Below are 23,385 nucleotides of genomic sequence, written 5' to 3'. Positions count from 1 at the left end.
TTATGTCTCTCCCGGCTTTCTTATTTGTTCTTTTATTCTTTTATCATTACGTTTCTTTTCTACGCAATTATGGAGGTTTTGGGAGTTTTGGGTAGTTTGGGGGATATTTGAAGAGTTTTTGGGGGAATGAGGGAACTATTTGTATGTTACACGGTTAACTCAAGTAATACTTCCTAGCGAGACGATAGATGTCGCCGAGGATGTGTCCACATCCATGACGACATCTATTACGCCGAACGCAAAGGAAGCTTTGCCTACCCTTTTTTGTTCATTATTCTCTCTTGTGACGTTGAAAGGATAGCACAGGAGGCGCTCCATTTTGACGATTTGCCCTCCGCCCTTACTCTAGGAATATCATTTCGATGGATAATGGGAATAAAATGTACTGCGGACTTATCCTAAATAAAACCTCTACCACTTCGTTGTTGTGAAGGACAGCTGTAAATTTAGTGATGCCATGCTCATAGGCTGCATGCCTGTAGTAACCATCTCATGATACATACATACCGAATTTCTATAGCGCCCGTTTCAAGCTGATGCTCGTTCAGAGACCTTTCGCTATCCCGTTCCGAGAACCGCGCAACCGAGAATTATTCTCGTTCCCGTTCCCGGCACACCAACTCACGAATCTACTTTCGCAGTCCGGCGCCCGAGAAACGCAGTTCTTTATAATTCCGCTAGATGGCAGCGCCATAGACGCAAACATGGCAACGGGAGGAACGGCGCGAATTTTGATGGACCTGGCCATACAATTCGACGACGAAGATTTATTGGATTTTGTAATGGAGAATGAGCTACTTCACCAAAAACAGCCGACGTTTGACCTCAACTGGAGCCGATTTGATCTTGACTCACTGAACGAGGCGCAATGCTTGGACAAATTTAGATTTGGAAAGGATGAGATAAGAGATCTTGTCTCTGTGCTCGACTTGCGACCGGTGATAATTTGCAGAAACCGGTCTGTAGTACGGGCAGAGGATGCTCTCTGCATGACACTCAGGCGCTTTTCATACCCTAACCGTCTGACTGATATGGAAGAATTGTTTGGCCGACCCATCTCAGTGCTATCACTTGCCATAAACGAGACGGTCGACTTCATTTACAGAAGGCATGGTCATCTTTTAAATCGGGTTGATCAGCCGTGGATGGATGCCAACCATCTTCGCTCCTACGCTGACGCGATTCATGGCCGTGGTGCCCCTCTAGAGAACTGCTTCGGCTTCATAGACGGGACTGTAAGGCCGATATGCCGACCAATTCGTCTTCAAAGAGTGGTATTCAATGGGCACAAGAGGGTACATGCGATTAAATTTCAATCATTGACGCTTTCTAATGGACTAATCGCGAATCTGTGGGGGCCGGCTGAAGGACGCAAACATGACTCCGGTATTTTGAGGGAAAGTGGTCTTCTTCGCCAGCTCGACCAGTTGCCCCGAACGGCAACAGGAGACAACTTCTACATATACGGAGATCCAGCTTACCCAAACCGCCCTTGGTTAATTTCCCCGTTCAGAGAAGGAGCAGCTGTTCTCACTCAGCAACAAGAAGACTTCAATTCCGCAATGTCTGGTGTGCGCACTTCGGTGGAATTGACATTTGGAAAAATTCTGAAATATTGGGCCTTTGTTGACTTTAAAAAGAATTTAAAGGTCTTCCTTCAGCCTGTTGCCAAGTATTACTTAGTGGCAGGGCTTCTGACCAATTTTCACACTTGCCTGTACGGATCACAGACCGGCTCCTATTTTAAAATGGAGGCTCCATCACTTCAGGATTACATTGGGAACTAATGACGATTTACAAGGGGGACCAATAAAGGACCAATAAGAGCCACATCATCAACTCTCAGACTCTTCATGTAGGATTGGCTTTCTATAGACTATTTTTGGGAAATTAGAAGTTCAGACTCAAGTTGAAACATAAACAATATTTTTATTTCAACAATGAAAATTCAAAAATTCAAAATAAACTATATGACAAATCTCAAACTACTGACCTATTGGTCGTGTTGGCAGTGAAATGATCAAAGTTCACCCAAATGAGTTGTTTAGAAATGAACACTCTCTAAACCGGACGAAAATTCATCTGACGAAAATAACACTTCAGGATGAAAGTTCATCCAAAAAAAGTCAGATGAATTTTCAACAGCTGCTAGACTGGTAACTTGCTGTAGTTATACGTTAATAAAGTTATTGTAATTGTAATTGTAATTGGTAACAGTCATTCTGCCTACAGGGTGGTTAAGAAAAAGTGTCCCTTGAACAAAATAGGTAGACAACGATAACACTACTTTTTCATACTCTCAAGCATGGTCTTCATCATCGAAAACATTCTCCCTTTCTCCTCTCTTTCCATTTGCAGTTCCTGCTTTCTGACCTCCAACTCTTCCTTTCTAAGCTCAATTTCTGCTTTTTTGTACTCTACATACTCAGACATGGATTGTGTTCTCCTGACCTTTTTCGATGGGGTAGAGTCATCTGAAATAAAAACCCGTGAGATATTACAGGTAGATAGCGTATATCGGATTGAAATATTATATGGCACAGATTATGTTCAATGCGTCAAACATACCATCCAGGCGGGGGGAGGGGTGTCTTGGTGTAAAACCATATAAAGAGGATAACGAGTACTCGGGCAAAAACAACAACTTGCTATACATTACAATACCTGTACAATACAAGAATCTGAATAACTTGGGGGCCTTTATTGAGACCAAAATGCTTACCTTTTTTTGCCATGCCTTCCATGGCATGTTTCCTTACGGCCTCCCCCTGTTTTATGATGTCTTTGTCATCGGAACACTTTGTCTCAGAGGCTTTTTTGACGTGCGATTCATCCTTCATCTGAGATATCTCAGTCAAAAGGCTGTCTCTCTCTGTGTATTCTTCAGCTGTTCCTGATCTGCAAGAAAAGACAGAGTAACATGTACCATCAAGGCCCTTTGATTTTAGAGTTTAGCTTACTACACCCACCATTTTGAAAATGGCACATAGGAAACAAATCAATTTAAATATCATTGAGCACAAGTATTGAGTATTTTATCAAAGATTCCCCATTTCTACAGTGGATGCATCTGCCCTGCAATAGGCTACATATCATTTGTTTCTGTACATACCTTCTGTGATACCCTCAGGCACACATTGATGCATCACTATTAGATGCAAACCCTTGGAAACTAGTGTGGTTGCATGTTCAAGTTCACTTAAAATTTTACATGTCTTACATTCTCAGTGCCGCCATTTGCTCTGATTTAAAAGCTTTCAACAATTTCTCCACCCTCTCCTTGATTGATCTACTATTGACGGCCTGCACATCGGGGCGCCTTTTCATGAGCTCTTTATTAAAGGCCTTTGCAATCTCATCCCATCTACTGGCGTCATCAAAAGGATTGAGGAGAAGGACCTCCTTCAGCACACTTATGTCATACCCGGGGTTGTACCGAAGCATCTTCGGACTGAAAAAAATTATCAAAACCACATTAGGGCTTAATGTTTTATGATTTCTTCAGGAGACAATATATTTCAGGTGTTCAGGTCCATGTCTATACATACCCTGATGGTGCCTCCTTGTGTTGGTCAATCATCTGCCCCTTCAGATGGTTCTGGTATCGGTAATTTTAAGTTCTGAAAAGAAAGAAACCCATAATGCAAATAAATATCAAAATTTATGCTACACACCACACTCACCCCAAATCACGGTGAAAGTCTGAAAAAATCCACAAATTTCTTGAAATGTAGGGGCTGAAGCCCCCACCCCGGGCCCGGCTGCTACACCCATGCCTACTTTACTCGATGTGCTCCGATCCCTCACCCTGATACTCGCTGATTTTTAGGTTCACCTACTGGTACAATTTGTTTACATATCTAGAGGTTCTATTTGGCTCGCTTGCACGTTCTCCAGAATACGACAACACAACGCGACTCGATCTGTCATCATGCAATGATGCATGCATGCATGTATATCCGCCCATACAATGATACATAAGTGGGCTGACACAAGAGCGGCATATTTTTTGCACCTTGGGGAGCCCAATTTACCACATTTTCATTGCTTGATTAAGATTAGCACTCTACCGTTACTGCCGTGCATCTCTACAAAACGACCTACCGCAATAGTGTCCCACAAATTAGCCATTTTGTTGTTCAATGTCCTCGTTTGGCAATACGAGATCCAGCGCCTGATTCTCGGAAACCGCAATCGGGATCGGAAAAACCCACCCATAGACTGATGACGTCACACGCATAAATGGCTCATTCTCGGTGAATTTCTCGGCGGCCCGGGAGCGAAATTTTTTTCTGCAGGATACTTCTGCCACAGTGTACATCTGACAGCCAATCACAATTGGCGCGATCTTTGACGTCACACTGTTTATTTATGCATGATAATGCAAATACAATGGACGATACCGAGTCGCATGCCGAGTGCCACTTCAACTGTGAATGTGACAATAGTTCATTGTCTGACCCCAATTATGCACAACTCAAGGTTTGTGTCGTCGTGTTTAGGAATGAATTGCACAGATTCATTGTAAAATTGATGATATTATGCGTACAAAAGAGGCATCAGCTGATCTGATCGCTACATTGCAGTGCATGCATTGATTTGTGAAATTTTAAGGGGCAGTGACACTGACAGTGTTGCCAATGTTGATAATTATTAAAGGGACAGTGTATCCGATGTCTCGCGATTTGTGAAATTTTAAGGGGCAGTGACACTGACAGTGTTGCCAATGTTGATAATTATTAAAGGGACAGTGTATCCGATGTCTGCTGTTGATTTTGGTAGTTTGAACATTGTTGAAGGGCCATTGTATAAAACACATTTTGACAAGCAAACAAAATAAATTGAATGGTGGCGTCACCTATGCATATACATGCAGCAGAACTAGTTACACGGTTGACAGATAAACATTCAACCTCGGCTATTTTGCCGAGCACAGTGCGCCTTTAACAGACAAGTCCAATAAATACAGTCCACTCGACAATGAAAATACATGTTAAGATACTGCAAATAAATATATTTTAGCTAATATACTCCTCTAACCATTTGCTAACTTGTTCTTTCCAAGATTATCAGAACACGTGGCATTGTTGACATTATTGCGCCATGTGGAAAGATGATGTCAACAAAGACACGTGCTTGCCTTGAATTCTGATTGGCTGTCAGATGTACACTATGCCAGAAGTATCCTGCAGAAAAAAATTTCGCGGCCCGGGAGCGAAATTTTTTTCTGCAGGATACTTCTGGCATAGTGTACATCTGACAGCCAATCAGAATTCAAGGCAAGCACGTGTCTTTGTTGACATCATCTTTCCACATGGCGCAATAATGTCAACAATGCCACGTGTTCTGATAATCTTGGAAAGAACAAGTTAGCAAATGGTTAGAGGAGTATATTAGCTAAAATATATTTATTTGCAGTATCTTAACATGTATTTTCATTGTCGAGTGGACTGTATTTATTGGACTTGTCTGTTAAAGACGCACTGTGCTCGGCAAAATAGCCGAGGTTGAATGTTTATCTGTCAACCGTGTAACTAGTTCTGCTGCATGTATATGCATAGGTGACGCCACCATTCAATTTATTTTGTTTGCTTGTCAAAATGTGTTTTATACAATGGCCCTTCAACAATGTTCAAACTACCAAAATCAACAGCAGACATCGGATACACTGTCCCTTTAATAATTATCAACATTGGCAACACTGTCAGTGTCACTGCCCCTTAAAATTTCACAAATCGCGAGACATCGGATACACTGTCCCTTTAATAATTATCAACATTGGCAACACTGTCAGTGTCACTGCCCCTTAAAATTTCACAAATCAATGCATGCACTGCAATGTAGCGATCAGATCAGCTGATGCCTCTTTTGTACGCATAATATCATCAATTTTACAATGAATCTGTGCAATTCATTCCTAAACACGACGACACAAACCTTGAGTTGTGCATAATTGGGGTCAGACAATGAACTATTGTCACATTCACAGTTGAAGTGGCACTCGGCATGCGACTCGGTATCGTCCATTGTATTTGCATTATCATGCATAAATAAACAGTGTGACGTCAAAGATCGCGCCAATTGTGATTGGCTGTCAGATGTACACTGTGGCAGAAGTATCCTGCAGAATAAAATTTCGCGGCCCGGGATTGTTACATCGGCTTACAGAAGGCACTAGTTTAAAAGATGTGTTTTGAGCATTTTTTTTAAGATGTTTAGACTGGGTGCCTTTTGTAAGCCCTCTGGCAACTGGTTCCAGAGCTTGGCGGTGAAAACGCTGAACCGCCGTTCGCCGTACTGTGTCCGTGCACCTTGGATAACCAGGGTGAAAGAATTTTCCGACCTTAGGAGCCTTTGAGGTTTGTAAATATTGATCATATCAGAGAGATACCTAGAAGCCTGGCCGTGCAGGCACTTGAAGGCCAGAACCAGAGTCTTGAACTGAACTCGCTTCTCCACGGGCAGCCAGTGCAACTGCTTTAACACTGGTGAGATGTGTTCATGCCTGGGTGTGCGGGTTACGATGCGGGCTGCAGTATTCTGGACCCGTTGCAGCCTCTTGGTAAGAACTTTAGGCAGCCCGCCGAGAAGCGAATTACAGTAGTCAAGCCTGGAAATGACCAGACCAGTAGCGATAGATCTCGCTGCGCGGTTGGTCAGGTACCTCCTGATATGACCAATGTTTCTCAATTGTGCATAGGCGGATTTACAAACGCTGGTCACCTGTTTCTCCATGTTCATCTTGGTGTCAAAGATAACACCAAGATTTCTTACATCTGGTGAGGACCCGACGAGGCAGTCACCAACTTGTATATTCAATTCAATTCAATTCAAATAAGACTTATATAGCGCAATTATCCAATAACGTATGATTGCTCGGCTGCGCTTTGAAAACAAAGTCACCATAATCTCGACTTCAGCACCTTTTTGAATGTGCTCACAGTTGGAGCATTTCGCACATTCATGTCTAGTCTTTCCAGAGTTGTGTAGCATACACCACAAAACTTCTGCCACCATATGATGCCAGGCGGTACCTGGGTACTTGGAGCAAACCTAGGTTCTGGGACCTCAGGGATCGGCTGGGTTCATACAGTGGCACAATATCTGATACATAGCATGGGGCAAGGTCAGCTTTGCACTTAAACAAAAGGAGTGACACCTTGAAGTCAATTCTTTGAGGAATAGGAAGCCAGTGTAGCCTCCTGAGCATGGGTGTAATGTGCTGGTCACGACGAGTTCGAGTTATTATCCTGGCTGCATGATTTTGTGTAAGATGGAGTTTGTGCATTAGGTTCTTGGTAATGCCGGCAAGGAGGCTGCTGCAATAATCCAGTCTTGTTAACACAAGGGATTGGATCAGGAGTTTAGCTGCACTTTCGGTAAGACAATTGCGTATCCGGCCAATGTTCCGAAGATGGTACGTTGCAGATTTTACAACACTATTCACTTGATTTTCCATTGACATTGTTTGATCGAAAAGAACTCCCAGGTTTCTCACTGGTCCTGTTGTCACTTGGACGTCAATCCCCGCTACTGAGAGGGACTCTATATTGAGACGGTTCAAAGCTTGCTGAGAGCCAAACAACTTGAGTTGTATAGCAATGTGGTCCAAGGCTTTGAGGTTGTGAGGAGAAGCAAAAAGCATGACTTCGGTTTTGTCGTCATTCTTGCTCAGCATGTTGTTAGCTAGCCATGTGCCAGTGGCAGCAAGGCAATTTTCAGTGCAAGAAACGGTGTTGTGTAGGCATCTAATGCGGAATGATTTGTAGAGTTGTGCGTCATCCGCATAAAAGTGGCGATTTGGATTGTGAATCCTCAACAGGTCACCGAGGGGTTTTGTGTACATGGTATACATCTTGGGCCCCAGGACAGATGCCTGGGGAACACCACACTTTAGCAGATTGGGGTGGACTGAGCATTGTCAATCAGCACTGATTGGTATCTGTCTGTTAGGTATGAAGACAGAAATATCTCCATGCGTCGGTGGGATGTGGGAAACTGAGCTTTTCCTTCATCCCTGTACATATCGGTGGTAGTTATCATGACTCTCCGCAATCTGATTCGCTGTCAGCATTAGCCTTCGACTCACTGGTTCAGATAACTATGCAGGACTTCATTCATTGTTTTCTTGGCAAAATGCTGCCACAGCTCGCATCATTGGAACAAACAACATGGCTGCCTCATCTTAACTGGTAGAAGGAAATAATACATGACAAAAATTCCAAAGTCTTTGTGATATATATGTATTAGTTCGTAATCTGAATATATAAACAACAGCAAAAAAGACTTTAAAACTTCTCACAGAACCAACATGGCCGAGAGAACCGGGGCGCACGTACGTGAGGACCAATGGTTTAACATTACATATCTATATAAAAGTCAATAGTATGGCGCAGATATAGCTGGAAAGTATTATCTAACCAAGTTTGAACTCTCAAAGAGGTATCGGCAGGTGCTGCCAACCCCTCAAGTGAAAGAAATGTCAGCCTTCTCTGTTCCGAAGGGCACTACTGATTTGTGGTTATGCCGTTAGGTTTGGTGAATGCACCGGCCAACGTTCACAAGGTTAATATGGGTTGTATGAAAGGGACTAAAGGATGCAAGCCATTACTTCAATGATATAATTCTTGGTTATTTACCCTGGGTTGACCATTCGTGACTTCTTGACAAGACTCCGAGATGGACGTCTGACTGCCAAAGTTTCGAAGTGTTTCATTTGGTTTCAGAGTCTCGACTGTTTCGGAAACGGACGTCCGTGGCGATGTGCTGCTATCGCATAAGAGCAAGATCAAGGTGATGAGAGGAGCTCCAGTACTAGTTACTAAGAAACAGGTGATCATGAGGGCCTTCCTTGGGTTGATTGACTTCTACCGCAAGTTCATTCTAAACTTTGCAGAGATTGCGCTACCATTGACAGGCCTGCCGACAAGAATTCGATGGGGAGATGTAAAAGACAAGGCTTCAACAAGTTAAAGACCATCATATCGGTTAGTCCGATTCTGTGACTCCACAATTTGGAGAAATTTTTATCGTTAGGGCAGATGCCTCCGATGCCCCCCTGCTCGAGGAAGATGGAGGAGTATTGTAGCAAGTCCTGTACGCCAGCAAAAAGTCGCTGCCAAGGGAGGCGAACGACTCAACGATTGGAAAAGGAGTGTTACGCAATTATATGGGATATCCTCATGAAGTTCCAGAGGTACCCCAACGGTGGAAAGTTTACCGTTGAGACCGATCATAAACCGCTCAGTTCCTGTTACTGCAGCCAGAAGCGAGCTTCAAACTTGAGACTGACGAGGTGGTCGTTGCCTGATGCAGCCATTCCGATTCACAGTGAGATAAGCTTTTATTAAGGGTGTGCACAATGTCGGAGGGGATTACTTAAGAAGAAAGAATGTTCTGAGTTCGAGCTTTAGAGAACGTGACCGTGTGGTAAAAATATCATTGGTGCAAAGCCCGATAGAGACAGTGTAGATATGAAGTGAGTATTGTACATGGTCTGATAATTTATTCTGTAAGAAGCAACAAATACGTATGGAAAAGGCATTGTCACAAAGTGACTTAGGTTTGCATGTGTGTGTTAGTTTGAATATAGTTTGGTGTGATTGTGATAGACGGAGGTGATGTGATGTGTTGGGTGATTGGTGTTTAGTTTTTATGGTTGGTGGGTGTGGTGCTGGGGACGTATTTACTTTTGGGGTAGGAGAGAGACGTCCTGTAACGAACAGATAATCACATATTTATGTTTTACAGAGTTCTTTTTATCAAACAACATCTAACTAGTTGACTTCGTTACGGTGGCTGGGTAATCGTTTAAGACGTTTTGACAATCTCCTAAACTACTGGACACTTGCTAATGTTTTGTTCCCCAAAATTAATTTTAAGAAAATATCAAAAAACAATTATAAAACTTAAAAGATAATCAATTGGTTCAGGTAATGAGCAGGACTCGGGAACAACCTGGTCGTTTTCAAGATCACTATATAGTTATATTCATTCAAATGGCCGAAACACTTTCGAAAATAAAGAAAGCATTCAAATCTTAACGAAGTGGCTATGTACACAGCATGTCTGCTGTGGACGCAGCCGAACAAGGTAGTTGCATCCACAGCATAGGCGAATTAACATAACCGTTTCATCAATGACGTCAGCTGGAGAATAAAATGGCGGTGGCGTTGGACGATCTGCCCGCTTCACTTCAAATTGGGGCAAAATGCAGCTCATTTCGGCCGCTCCAACAAGCTCGTTTTTATATCAGGAGAAACATAAAGTTGTTATTCGCCACTCGAGGACCATCAACGCACAATCAATGCAAATAAATCGGGTCGTTTTCGGGACATCCGCCACCGCCTATGAAGTGTTAATAAATTGACAGGCGCGACTAGCAGATGTAATTCAATAAAATATTCTGGGCCAAATTCATAAAGGGCGTTTAGCTTAAAACAGCGTTTAACTACTGAATAGACAGATTCAGGTCCTTCTTGTAAATCTTCACAGAATATGAACAAGACCTGAAACTGATTAGAGAGAAGTTGTACACGTCTAACCCTTAAACGCCCTTTATGAATTTGGCCCTCTATGTTTAAAAATCGACGACCAACCTCTGTATAATACGTTGTCCCTACATATAAGCTCCCGGTAAGTGGCCAGTGTGTAACCACACTATGTATGACGTACTGGGTTCACAACATGCAGCATAAAGTCAGTGGCGGAGCTCTATAATGAGCCGAATGATTATTTAATGTAAATGCTGTGAACAGACAAATTACTGTCTACGTTGCTCTCACACCATGAAGTGTACGGAAGTGCGTTGCTTGCTTGCTTGCTTCCTTGCACTCCCATCATGCAGTGCCGTGGAAGCAACCATATTTTTTCTGTTCCATTCATATCATGATGTGTATATAACCTCTACCAAATTTTAAATCCGCATTTTTGACAAGAATTTGAGGTTTGGATGAGGCCTTTAAGCACTTTTTCAGTCGGTAATCCTTTTGCCTCTTAATGCGATTCTCTTTTTCACAATTTTCCAGATATCAAAAGAAGACCCTGACGTTATATTCGTCCCCCAGCTTTCCCGCTGCTACTCCATACACATACAGAAATGGACTGGTGCTCTATATACCTACAAAGGCCTCCTGCTTATATTTGGCGTCTACATGGCTTGGTCTACCCGGCATGTAAAAATTCCTGCTTTGAATGATTCCCAGTACATCGGCTTTAGTGTCTACAATGTGGTCATCATGAGTGTGATCGTTGTGGTGCTGTCAAATATTCTGACGAATGAACCAACCATGTCGTACCTCATCATATCATCCTGTATATTACTCTCTACGATGGCAACGCTATGTCTCCTTTTCCTACCAAAGGTTAGTAATCTTCTATCATTCTTGCCTTTTATGAAATTATATGAGTATAATGCATCGATCAGTGACAATCCTGCACCCATCCCTCCCCCCCCCCCCCCCCCCAACACCACCACCATCCCCCACTCAGGCGATCGGCACTTAGTCAACGCCCTTTTCAGGCTCAGGATTTGACAATTATTCTTCTCCCTCGATTGTAGAAAGAAGCGATTTACTCGAATTTTCCACTGTTAGTGATAATTTCAATTGACAAAGGTCACTTTTACATTATACTTTTCCAAAATATAAATCTATCAGACAATACCACCAGAACTGAAATGGGCCCGTGATTGTTCCTTAACATGTTACTTCTTTTGTAAGATTTAAAATATCTTCAGTTACTAGAGTTTCAAGGCCCATAGTCATAAAAGGTCTTAACTTAAGTGTCATAACCCTAAGTCGTCAACTTCCCAAAGTTCCCCACCTAAAATCGGATTCATAAAACTACTCAGTGCCCCACTTAGCCCAGTTGACCGCTTAAGTTTGAGTGGAACACTTATTTTTCTTCAAAAGACACATCAGGTACCCGTGTCATATTTCTTGTTGATTTCTGCCTATAAATTATATCATTATTCATTGATCGTGGGTATTCAATAGTGCAAATTACAAATCATTTTTCTGTACACAATTGTATCATCGTTGCCCGGGGATGTTAGGCTTCAAAAATGGCGTCATAAGCTAAGGCCCCAATGGATACCCTAAGGATGACCTCATTCCCTTCCCAACGTCTTATATTATCTCCACTCATGAAAAGAAGGTCCTAGAATCCTAGTACTGTAGGCATTCGATCGACCACACTGATAACACCGTGAAATCGAAGAATCTGATAATAAAAACAGATGATTGAGGAGTATCATCTTGTTTCAGAAATTTGGTTCAATGAGGTTGTTACCTCCACAATTACTCGACTCGTGGTTGGTTTGGAAATGTTGACAGTATCACCAGCTGTTGGAATGATCCGCAAGGGTAAAAATTGTAAACCGGAGAGTCGCAAGCAGTTTTAACTCAGGGGGCAGCGCGTAATTCCTCCTAGTTTCCAATTCGTGGTCATCCCTCACAAGAATAATGTTTGCCGATCAAACCGATATCGCTGATATAATTATAAGTCGTTTTAGAAGTCTTGTGGTTGGAGGCGATCACGAAAAACCATTTCCCTGCAAATTGCACGCCTCTGTGCAATTTCATGTTGCCAAGCCAACATCAACAAACTCATCTCCGATGAGCGCCATGCTAGAAATGAACTGAAAGAACCAGTCCACTTAGAGATAAGACTGCCCCGGAGGTGTCTCAAATCTAAGATTTGATTTGAGTGGACAACCTGACCTAAGTATATTTATGAATATGACTTATTTTAAGTAAGTACCCCACCTAAACTTAAGATGCATCGTAGGTGCCCCACTTTGACTTAAGTAGCTTTATGAATACGGGCCCTGTATCATGATTGGCTACACGTAGGCCTATTCCTCGCTTCAATCTATCACTCAATGTCATTGAAACATTTCGAACCGGGCCTACAACACGCCTCCTCGTCAAATTCAAAATTTGCCTCACAACTACCGAAATTGACCCACGCAAGAATGCAAGCCGTGTGGATATGACCAAGCCCATTTCCACATAGCTTACTGGAGAAAAAAATCCTATTCAACATAATCGTATTTTACATGATCGGGAGTGTGAATGATTTCCATGCCTACGGTTAACATTCAGACAGCTGGTTTCAATAGTGTGTTTCACTCACTTCATTCAAAAGTTTGCTTGGTGATTAAGTATGGTATATCGTTGAGAAAGGTAGATCATGAGTTGCAACAAATATTATTCAATAGTCCTGTCCAAACTTCCTAAGTGTGGTATTTGTGGTCACACTCCACAGTTTCAAAATCCGCCAAAAACGTCCCTCCCTAACGTAGTTCGCACAAAAACGGTATGTTCCTTTGAATTGGCGGTGCTACGTCTACCAATCGATTTAGTTTATTATGCAGAACAGCTTTAGTGAGTTAGAGCAATAGAGCTTTTCCTCCTATCTACCAAAACCCGGCCGGCGCAATTATTTCGTGGCAGAGCTCGAGAATTTTTTGGCCCGATTCTTGGCCACCGAGCAGGATTCGGGGTGTATCGAATGTTGCGACACCTACTGATGAAGAAACTAATTAAATGCACTGAAAATGCTTTAGAAAGCTTCATTAGGACTCTGCATCCATAAAATGTTCAGTATGGGTACTGGTGCCAGAAGTTTGGTCTCAGCATACGTCTGGACACACCGGGCGCTGGTTTGACATCCGCTTCACACGTGCATTTGTTGGCGATATCAGGCACTGATTTGACGTCACGTCTGATGGATTAAATGAAACTGTAGAGTGAGACCTTTTAAATATTCTGTTGTGGTGATTAGGACTATTTTGGGAAGAACTTCATGTGGGCAGCTTACTGATTTTCCTAAATTATGCATGACGTCACATGCCAGTGTAATCAACCACCACACACTGGGAGATTGTACAGTGACGTGAGTGACATCATCGAGGGGCGAGAGGGGCATTGCTAACTGACTGATTCGCAGCCTAAGCAGAAACAAAGCCTCATCTCTTACATTTGGCAACCTTAGCAAAATTATTCGTGAAATCCGGCAATATCAATGCTCATTACACAGCAAACTCCAATGAGTAAACTGTCATCTGCAAATTTCTTTGCTACAGAAAGGAAATTGTCAAAAAGCTGGATTTGATACTTAAATGATAATGTAGGCTCGTAGTTTATCGCCCGCCTTCCTGGATAGGAAATAAGTTATCGTTTCCTTCAACCAGATTCTCATGCTGAATGGTAATGTAGCAACAGTGTATACCGGATTAGAGTTCGTTTCTGGTGCCGAGGTTGTAGATTATGTAAAATAGGATCATGCTCAATAGGACTATACTTCTTCCGGTAAGCGTTTTAACACGACACAATAACTGACATGAGTAACGTCATAAGTCTAGTTGTGTATGTTGCATAAAGTGTACATAACGAAAGGCATGTTAAACTTTGTGGCAACTGTTGAGGGAAAACACAGAGGACTTCATCGAAGTCAATGTTGAGAAATGTAAAAAAATGGTGAAGGAAATTCAGAGATGAAGTTTAAAAAATAATAATTTATCAACAAGGCATCAGCCACAGATTGGTGCTACCGTTCGCTACTGAAGGGCCACTTCACGCAGCCTACAGTCGGCAAAATTATCCCAAACAGGATAGCACTTATTATCTTGTTTTACCACTGAAGGTGGGATAATGTTTTTTTAGGTGGGCTAACCACTTTTGGGAGTTGAATAAAATCCTGTCCATGAGACCAACTGTTACTGCTACGCCAAGACTCTGGTGAAACGTCACGTGGTAAAATAACTATCATTTCTATTTATTTAGCATTAATTTTGTTATCATATACCAGTGTACAGACTTTACATGTTATAATAAGTCTAAAGTAATAGGAAAATGCATACCAGGTTACTTCGGTTTTTATTGGAAATAAGGCATTTTCAGTTAGGGTATGCATAGTATGCATACCCTAATTGATAGGTTTTGACCTTATTTTTCAACTACAAAAGTCGTAGATCCGTAGATTGCATTTTCCTATTACTCACCATCTTCATCATTTTTCATCATGGCCATACATGCATGTACAATGGCTCAGGAACAGCAATACTGAGTGCAAGAGCGATGATTTTATGTTCGCCATTAGATAAATATTTCACATGAAACAAGTTATCGAAACTCTGATCGGAGAAACGCTTCACACAAGACTCAGTACTGAGTCATCATTACCCTGCTACCCTGCGGGAATAGTTAGACTAATTATGATCAAATCACGTCTATAATCCAAGTCGAAGGGTAATCAATGCCCGCTATTGTCAAGGTAGAAATTGACAACTACGCTGGACTTAATTACTGTATAGTGATCAAGGAACCTTCCGTCAATGTCTCTGTTTGTTCCTGATCAGTTGAAGACTTTTATAAGCGAGGAATCTTCATCAATGTTTTTGTTGCGATGAATGGGTTTTACTTTGGGGAGAGATTTAAAAATTAGAGGCTTGGCAACTTGGGGATGAAATATTGGAAATCATGCTTGATCCGTTTTGGGTACTTACGAGTATAGCGAGGAATCTTCATCATTGTTGCTGTTGGATATGGGAATAAGTATCCATCGCCATTTGATTACAGTCCCACCCACTGATTTCCTATAATTTCTTCTGTATTTTTTTCTAATTTGCCTAAATTCTACTTGTTAATAATGCATTTGTTCAATGTATTGTGGCTCGACTGTTTTATGTATTATCTTAACAAAATAAGGAATATACAGGGTGTTTAAAAAAATGAAACCAAGATTAATTTGTTAATTTCCTGGACATGGCTAAATATTTTGGAATTTGCAACCACCATTTATTACCTATTGATGCCCTCTTTCTTATGACACCATGAAATCCAATTTACTGTCACAGATGACTGAGAACGAAGCAGTTTGATCAACCATGTCAGAACGAGTCTTGCGCCAGATTTTACGCAGTGAAACTCCATCAAAAAAGAAATGCCAGTGTGTCATTAGCAAAAATTGTATTCAATGATTTAACATCTGAGTGCTTATTCCTGTCTCAACCTAACTCCAGTGTCCTTTGACATGCCCCTCATTCTTTTCAACACAAACTTCAGCTCTAGTTTGCATTGCTCTCACTGCATTCCTGCAGCGACGATTCTGGCACATAGGTCATTGATATCTTGTGCAGGCGATTTGTAAACTTGATTCTCAAGATGTTCCTACAAAAGAAATCACTGGGGGTGAGGTCAGGGGACCTTGATGGCCATTTAATCTCACGGTTGATCGCACCAAATGCATCTGTTACTTGCTGGGTTGCTAGTCTGAGAAAATGAGCACCCTTTCCTACAAAGGATTGCATAATTTGGAGGCCGAACAAAAGCCCTGCACTGGGCAGACACGGTTTATTACCGAAACCTCTATCTGGTGCAAGACCAGTTATGCCATGGTTGATTGAGCTGTTTCATGTTCAGTCATCTGTGACAGTAAATTGGATTTCTTGGTGTCATAAAAAAGAGGACACCATTGGTTAATAAATGGTGGTTGCCAATTTCCAAAATATTTAGCCATGTCCAGGAAAAATAACAAATTAATTTCGGTTTCCTTTTTTCGAAACATCCTGTAGTGAGGATATGGCTTATTCGGTTGAAAGTATTAGGATTTTGCATTCACATTAAAGTGGATTAGGGTTAGGATCAGGTTTAGGGTTATAGCTATTAATTCTAACCCTAACATGATGAACCCTATATCCATAACCTTAATGAGGTTAGGGTTATAGCGTAGGATTGATAGCATATAAACGGATTGATAGAGTTTCATCAGTCATCTTCCTTATTTCGTTGAGGTTCCATACCCTGTAGGAAAGCGGTCGAGTGCACATTTTTGGCTCACCGTAAGGGGAGTCTATATGATAGCGAAACTTTGTACACAGAATCCTAGGTCAGCTGACCTCTGACACTGATTTTCGGTCCGATCTGATTCTCTGTTTGGCCACCAGGGGGCCAAATGTCGATATCTAAAAAGTGTGATATCTCGCTTATTAGTGACTTGTTTTCGATGAAACTTTTGTTGTAGGTACTCAAATATACATCTTATATCATACGGGTTTTTAATTTGACCTACTTTTCAAGGTCACAGAGGTCATATGGCGTAAATTGTCCATTAGAGTGTAAACTATGGCACGTTTCTTAACCACTAAAGCTATGAACTTGAAACTTGGTACATATAACCCCCTATATCACATAGCCTTTGGTGCTGAATTTCAGTTTGATCTGATTCTCAACTTTGCCACCAGGGGGCCAAAAGTAGAAATCTAAAAAGTGTGATATCTCGCTTATAAGTGACTTGTTTTCGATAAGATTTTTATGGTAGGTACTCTTAGGAAGAATACATCACATACCTTACGGGTTTTCAATTTGACCTACTTTTCAAGGTCACAGAGGTCATATGGCGTAAATTGGCCGTTAGAGTGTAAACTATGGCACGTTTCTTAACTAGTAAAGCTATGAACTTGAAACTTGGTGCATATAACCCCCTACATCAGATAACCTTTGATGCCGAATTTTGGCCCGATCTGATTCTTTATTCGGCCACCAGGGGGCCATAACGGAAAAAGTAAGAAGTGCAATATCTTGCTTATTTTTAGTGATTCGTTTTCAATAACACTTTTATGGTAGGTTCTCCTAGCAAGGATACATCACATATCATATGAGTTTTTGATCTGACCTGCTTTTCAAGGTCACAGAGGTCAAATGGCGTAAATTGGTCGTTTGATTGTAACTATGGCACGTTTCTTAACCACTAAAGCTTTGAACTTAAAATTTTTTACACATGACTCCCTACGTCATGTTACCTCGGACACGGAATTTCGATCTGATCTGGTACTCAACTCGGCCACCAGGAGGCCAAAACTAAAATAGGTAAAAAGTGCAATATCTCGTTTATTAGTGACTTGTTTTTGATGATATTCTTATGGTACTTACCCCAAGCAACGATACATCACATGTCATACCGACTTTGGTTTGACCTATATACTATACATGTTCAATGTTTCTTAATTTGGATGAATTCCAAAGCACCAAATATCTATACGGTGAGCACAATGGCCCCTGGCCGTTTCATTATCTTATTGTATGTTTAAAGTTCTCACAAGCCAGTTGGGAGAATGCCTCCAGCTGAACCAACGAGCAAGCCCAGGTCTAGGGTGCGAGGCCTATACATGTTGAGATACCCAGTGGAGATGTTTAGAGCACTTTTGATGGATTTTATTTGATAGTTGACACTAGGTTGCACAACCTTTTGTAACACACGGGTCCTAAAAATGGTGTGAAATCGGTCCAAAATAGGCCTGATGTGTGTTAAACGATACTCGTTTCTTCGTAAAGCAACAAACATGTGATAGCCAGGGTAACACCATTCTTAAATCAAATAAAAAAACCTTTGGGGTTTCGGCTTTACATTGATAAAAGTTGACTTGAAGTGAAACGACAGGAATTGACTATCGCGGAACTATCGTCAGACTCGCCCGGCAGATTGAAGGTATGTTGCATATTGTGTGGGCGATTTTTTTTTATTACTGCCACACCCTACATATTTGTAGGTTCGTAGAGACCCAGTGCGCATTTTAGAGGAATTTGGACGGATTTAATGTGATACGAACCCAATAGGTTGCACAACCTTTGATACCCCCAGATCCTGCAAACGGTCAAAAATTGGCAAAAAATGTTCCCGCTGTGATGCTGAAGTGTGTCTGGTGAAAGACATAATGAAAAAAGATGTATTTTCACCTGAAAGAACCACCTTTTGATAGCCAGGAGAATACCTTTTCAAAATTCGATAAAAAAATGCAGGGTTGTTGCAGCTCTTCCTTACTCAAATGTAGCTTGAAGTGGGGGGGGGGGGGGGAAAGAAATAGTTTTGGGGGGTTATCCACGGGCTGCGGAAACCATGATACACAGACGATATCCAAGTTTGAAAAATAGAGGCAATTACAAGCAGATCTGATTTCAGTCAAAACCGTCAAAAGTCAGATGGGCACATTGACTTCCAGTGGCCCCCCTGGCACACTGATACTCACATTGGCCATTATAATTAATTTTGGATGGTTGCCATTAGAGACGTGACCAAGAGTATGAAATTAAATAAGAAATGGTACCTTATAACGGAAATTTGTCCGCTTGATCATTAATGCACAAATGATATCCTTCAAACCGCATTTTATCACAAATATGAAAACTCGGCAATTACAAGCACAGTGATATGCCACACCATGGGTTTGCAACAAAAGAAGAATATACTGTAGTTTCATGAAAATAACACCACTTCGGGATATTCAAGGCCCGGCCTCTTCTCTCGAGTCTACACCAGAGGTAACCAATGAGTGACTTCGCTGGCCCTTGTGATGGCTCAGTCGAGCTGTCACGGTTACGCTAAACCACTTATTACCGCAGCCCTATTGATTCAAAGTGTTGTGGGCCAACTGGTGGATGAGTGCGCATGTGGAATGACGTAAATGGTAAGGCCATTCGTCGACCGTTTATACAGGTTGTCTCATAAAACTGAAGCACATTTTAGATTGATCGAAACCCCCCAAAACAAAAAAATCCTTATTGAATCTCTGAAGAAAAATCTACGAATGCTTGCATTAGTAAAGCAAAGTGAGATTCAGGCAATGATAGTAGTCACGAAATTTCGAAGAAAAACGAGGAGCTCAGCCTCTGTTTTTCTACAACCCTCTTTTTTTTATTTAGACTCCCTAGGCCTACGTGGGAGAAAACAGAATCGAAGTTTCTAGGATTTGTGGTTTTCTTGAGTAATTCTAGGGCCTCTTAGGCCTATGAATGAAGCCCCACTGAGGGTACCCACATTGCAGGCAACCTGTGCGAAAATGGATGCTGTAGAGCTGCTGAGAAAACGACGCCGGCGCTACACCGTGACAGAAAAACTTGCCTACCGGAGAGACCAGGAGGCACTGGTGAACGGTACGGTGCGCAGTATGAGAGAGTTCGCCGCCCACTATAACATCCCCTAGGAGACGTTTAGAAGGTGGAATCTCGAGGACCTCGAGCAGAAGCAAGAACAAGGGCATGGCCGGAAGAAGACGGTGATGGAGCCCTGTGATCCGTTATAGCCACAGGTTGAGGACCAGCTTTACCAATGGCTGCAGCAGATGAGAGAGCGTCGCCTCGCAGTCTCCGTTCTCGACATTCAAGATAAGGCGTTGGTAGTGTGGCAAAGCTGGTGGAATGAGTAAGCCCAAGATGTCGAAGAAGGGATTCAGCATTGTCGCCCTCAGCTATGGGATTTCAACGCATCCATAGACTGGGTGGAGTGCTTGATGAAGAGACGCCATGTGTCCATACGGAAGGTGACCAAGAACACAACGACCGTCCCCGCTGATGCTGCTGCAAGGATCCAGACCTTCCGAGATGCGTTACTGGGAGCATCGATCGTCTTGATATACAGATGCGGTTCTTCTTTAACATGGACCAAACCTTTGTCCTGTTTGATATGAGAACCATGTACACGGCCAACACCACGGGGGAGAAGGCCATCGACGTCCGATCATCCAGGTCCAATACCAAGCTGGGATACACCGTCACCCTCTGCATCGCAGCCTCTGGAGCAAAGTTGCCGGCGGACATCACCTTCCCCAGAAAAGGTTTGGTCCGGGTGTTTGCAGCCCTCCAAGACAACCCACCAGCAGATGTAAAGATTACCCAATCGGAAACTGGTTGGATGAGGGAGGAAACGGCGCACCACTGGTTAGATGAAGTCCTATCACCCTACGTCACCGACAACGAGACCGACCAGTTCCTGTTAATCGTCGATCATTATCAGGTCCACCGGACAGAGAACTTCCGGTCGAGAGTCCGCGACATGAGAGGCGGCCTGGATTACGTACCTGCTGGTTCCACATTCCTCGTACAACCGTTAGACGTTGCAGTCATGAAGTCCTTTAAATGTCACGTACGGCGACAATGGAAATCGTGGAAGAAGGACCACACGGACGAACGAGGAGACTGCCCTCACATCTGCCTGAGAGACGTGACCAACATCATCAGAGATGCCTGGGATGGTGTTGATGAGGACGTTATTGTCAACTGATTTGAAGCATCGTTTCGACCAAGGCCAATCGAAGCTGGACCACATGCTATCTTGGAGGAAGAAGAGGAGACTGCCGTGGATGGACCAGAGTTCGTGAATGTAGTCGAGGATGACATTGTGATGGACTTAAATTGACTGTGGGTTTTGTGAATGATTGTGGGTACGATTCTGAAAGCCGGACAATCTAATAATGTGTATCTTTAGCTTTGAAAAAAAATTGAATCGGGATATGCATCGTCTCTTTTTTATTCCTTCACTGATCACTTCGGACAAGACTGTACATTCAGAGGGATGTTCGGTTTTGTCTCCAGATATGTGACGGACAACTTCTCATTCTTACCAATTTCGCACTGCAAAGTATCTTTGAAAGCCCGAAGCTGGTAAGGGATGATAAAACCCGAAGACATGCTCCATTACCTCCCTGAGCAGCGCCTCACTTTGAAAGGGCAGGTCAGTCCCTAAAACCAGCAGAAGCCAATATGTCAGTTGAACTTTTTTCATGGACACCCTGTACACTATCAGCCATTAGCACTAGGACACCCTTTACGCTACCAATGACGATTAGTTGAAAATGTTCTGGGACACTCAGTACAATGCCGAAGGCCCGATCCTATTATCCCATTCAAAGGAGACCTACGAATCGGTTTCAACAACCAAAACAATAAGGATTGGACTCGAAACTGAAGTATATTGGATATGAGGCCTGGACAACCCTCTCTGGAATCCCAGCCAATGATCGGCCTTCTCAACAGCTCTGTTTGCCACCCTATGAGTCAGGGGCGGCGACACCGGCTGTTAATGAAGTGGTGTTATTTTCATGAAACTACAGTATATGAAACATTTTAACGTTGTGTGCGTATTGCGCGATGATTCTTGAACAGAGGTGATTTTCAGTCAAAACTGTCAAAAGTCAGATGTGGGCACATTGACTTCCGGTGGCCCCACTGGCGCACTGATACTCCCAATGGCCAATAAAATTTATTTTGGATGGTTGCAATTGGGGAAGTGACCAAGGTTATGGAATCAAATAAGAGGTGATACCTTATAACGGAATTTATTCACTTATTCATTGATGCACCAATGACATCCTTCAAGCTGCATTTTTTAACTAATATGTAAACCAAACGCAATTAAAAGCACAGTGATATGTCACACCATGGGGTTACAGCAGTAGGAGTGGATATATGAACCATTTCAACGTTGTATGCGTATTGCGCGATGATTCTTTAACAGAGGTGATTTTCAGTCAAAACTGTCAAAACTCAGATGTGGGCACATTAACTTCCAGTTGCCTTACTGGCGTACTGATACTCCCAATTGCCATTAAAATGGATTTTGGATGGTTGTCATTGGGAACGTGACCAAGGGTATCAAAGAAAAAGTGATTCCATTAAGGTCTCACATGCCAGTGCGGAGAATATCTCCAGCTGAGCCAAAGAGTAAGCCCAGGTCTGGGATGCGAGGCATGCTCTGGAATCCTTCTGAGGTCAATCATTTTGTCCACAGCCACTACAATCTATAGATCTTTTAATTTGTAGAGACCCAGTCGAGCACTTTCGATGGTTTTTATTTGATAGTTGCCATATATTCATTTCTTCGTAAAGCAACAACTATGTGATAGCCAGTGGAAAAATATTCTTAAATCAAATTAAAAAAACATATGGGTGTTGCGGCTTAACATTGATCACATTTTTGTACTACACGGGTCCTAGAAATGGTGTGAAATCGGTCCAAAATAGGCCTGATGAGTATTAAGTTCGCCTAGTTATAGATGTGAAATTATATTTATTTCTTCGTAAAGCAAAAACTATGTGATAGCTAGGGGAAAACTATTCTTAAATCAATTAAAAAAACATATGGGTGTTGCGGCTTTACATTGACAAAATTTGACTTAAAGTGAAACGACAGGAATTGACTATCGCGGAACTATCGTCAGACTCGCCTGGCAGATTGAAGGTATGTTGCATATTGTGTGGGGAGATATTTGTTATAACTGCCACACCCTACATATTTTTAGGTTCCTAGATTCGCAGCGATGCATTTTAGAGCAATTTGGACAGATTTGATGTGATACGAATCCAATAGGCCCGACATCAGCTTTTATACCCCCAGATCATGCAAATGGTAAAAAATTGGCAAAAAAGTTCCCACTGTGATGCTGAAGTGTGTCTGGTCAAAGACCTAATGAAAACATGTTTATTTTCAACTAGAAGAACCACCTTGTGATGGCCATGCCAGGAGAATACCTTCTCTAAATTCGATCAAAAAATGCAGGGTTATTGCGGTTTTTCCTTACTCAAGTGTATTCTGAAGTGATCACGAGTG

At 42.2% G+C, this 23,385-nt stretch overlaps 2 protein-coding genes across 3 annotated transcripts in view; one reads left to right on the top strand and one right to left on the bottom strand.

Annotated features, from left to right (window-relative positions):
* LOC135493844 (gamma-aminobutyric acid type B receptor subunit 2-like) overlaps positions 1-23,385 on the top strand; it is a 600,170-nt gene that overhangs the window by 517,712 nt on the left and 59,073 nt on the right. For both annotated transcript variants that reach the window (XM_064781458.1, XM_064781459.1), the window contains one exon: positions 11,028-11,363. In XM_064781458.1, the coding sequence (XP_064637528.1) occupies positions 11,028-11,363 (336 nt within the window). The remainder of the gene's footprint in view (positions 1-11,027; positions 11,364-23,385) is intronic.
* Positions 1,958-4,261, bottom strand: LOC135493848 (golgin subfamily A member 6-like protein 7). The gene is made up of 5 exons (XM_064781468.1): positions 4,105-4,261; positions 3,549-3,620; positions 3,221-3,451; positions 2,723-2,898; positions 1,958-2,474 (listed from the first exon to the last, which is right to left on the bottom strand). Exons 2-5 carry the CDS (start codon positions 3,578-3,580, stop codon positions 2,284-2,286), a joined length of 630 nt encoding a protein of 209 aa, XP_064637538.1. The 5' UTR covers positions 3,581-3,620; positions 4,105-4,261; the 3' UTR covers positions 1,958-2,283.

Source organism: Lineus longissimus, chromosome 9 (genome assembly GCF_910592395.1).
Source record: "Lineus longissimus chromosome 9, tnLinLong1.2, whole genome shotgun sequence".
NCBI lineage: Eukaryota > Metazoa > Nemertea > Pilidiophora > Heteronemertea > Lineidae > Lineus > Lineus longissimus.
This window is presented reverse-complemented; position numbering and strand designations above follow the sequence as displayed.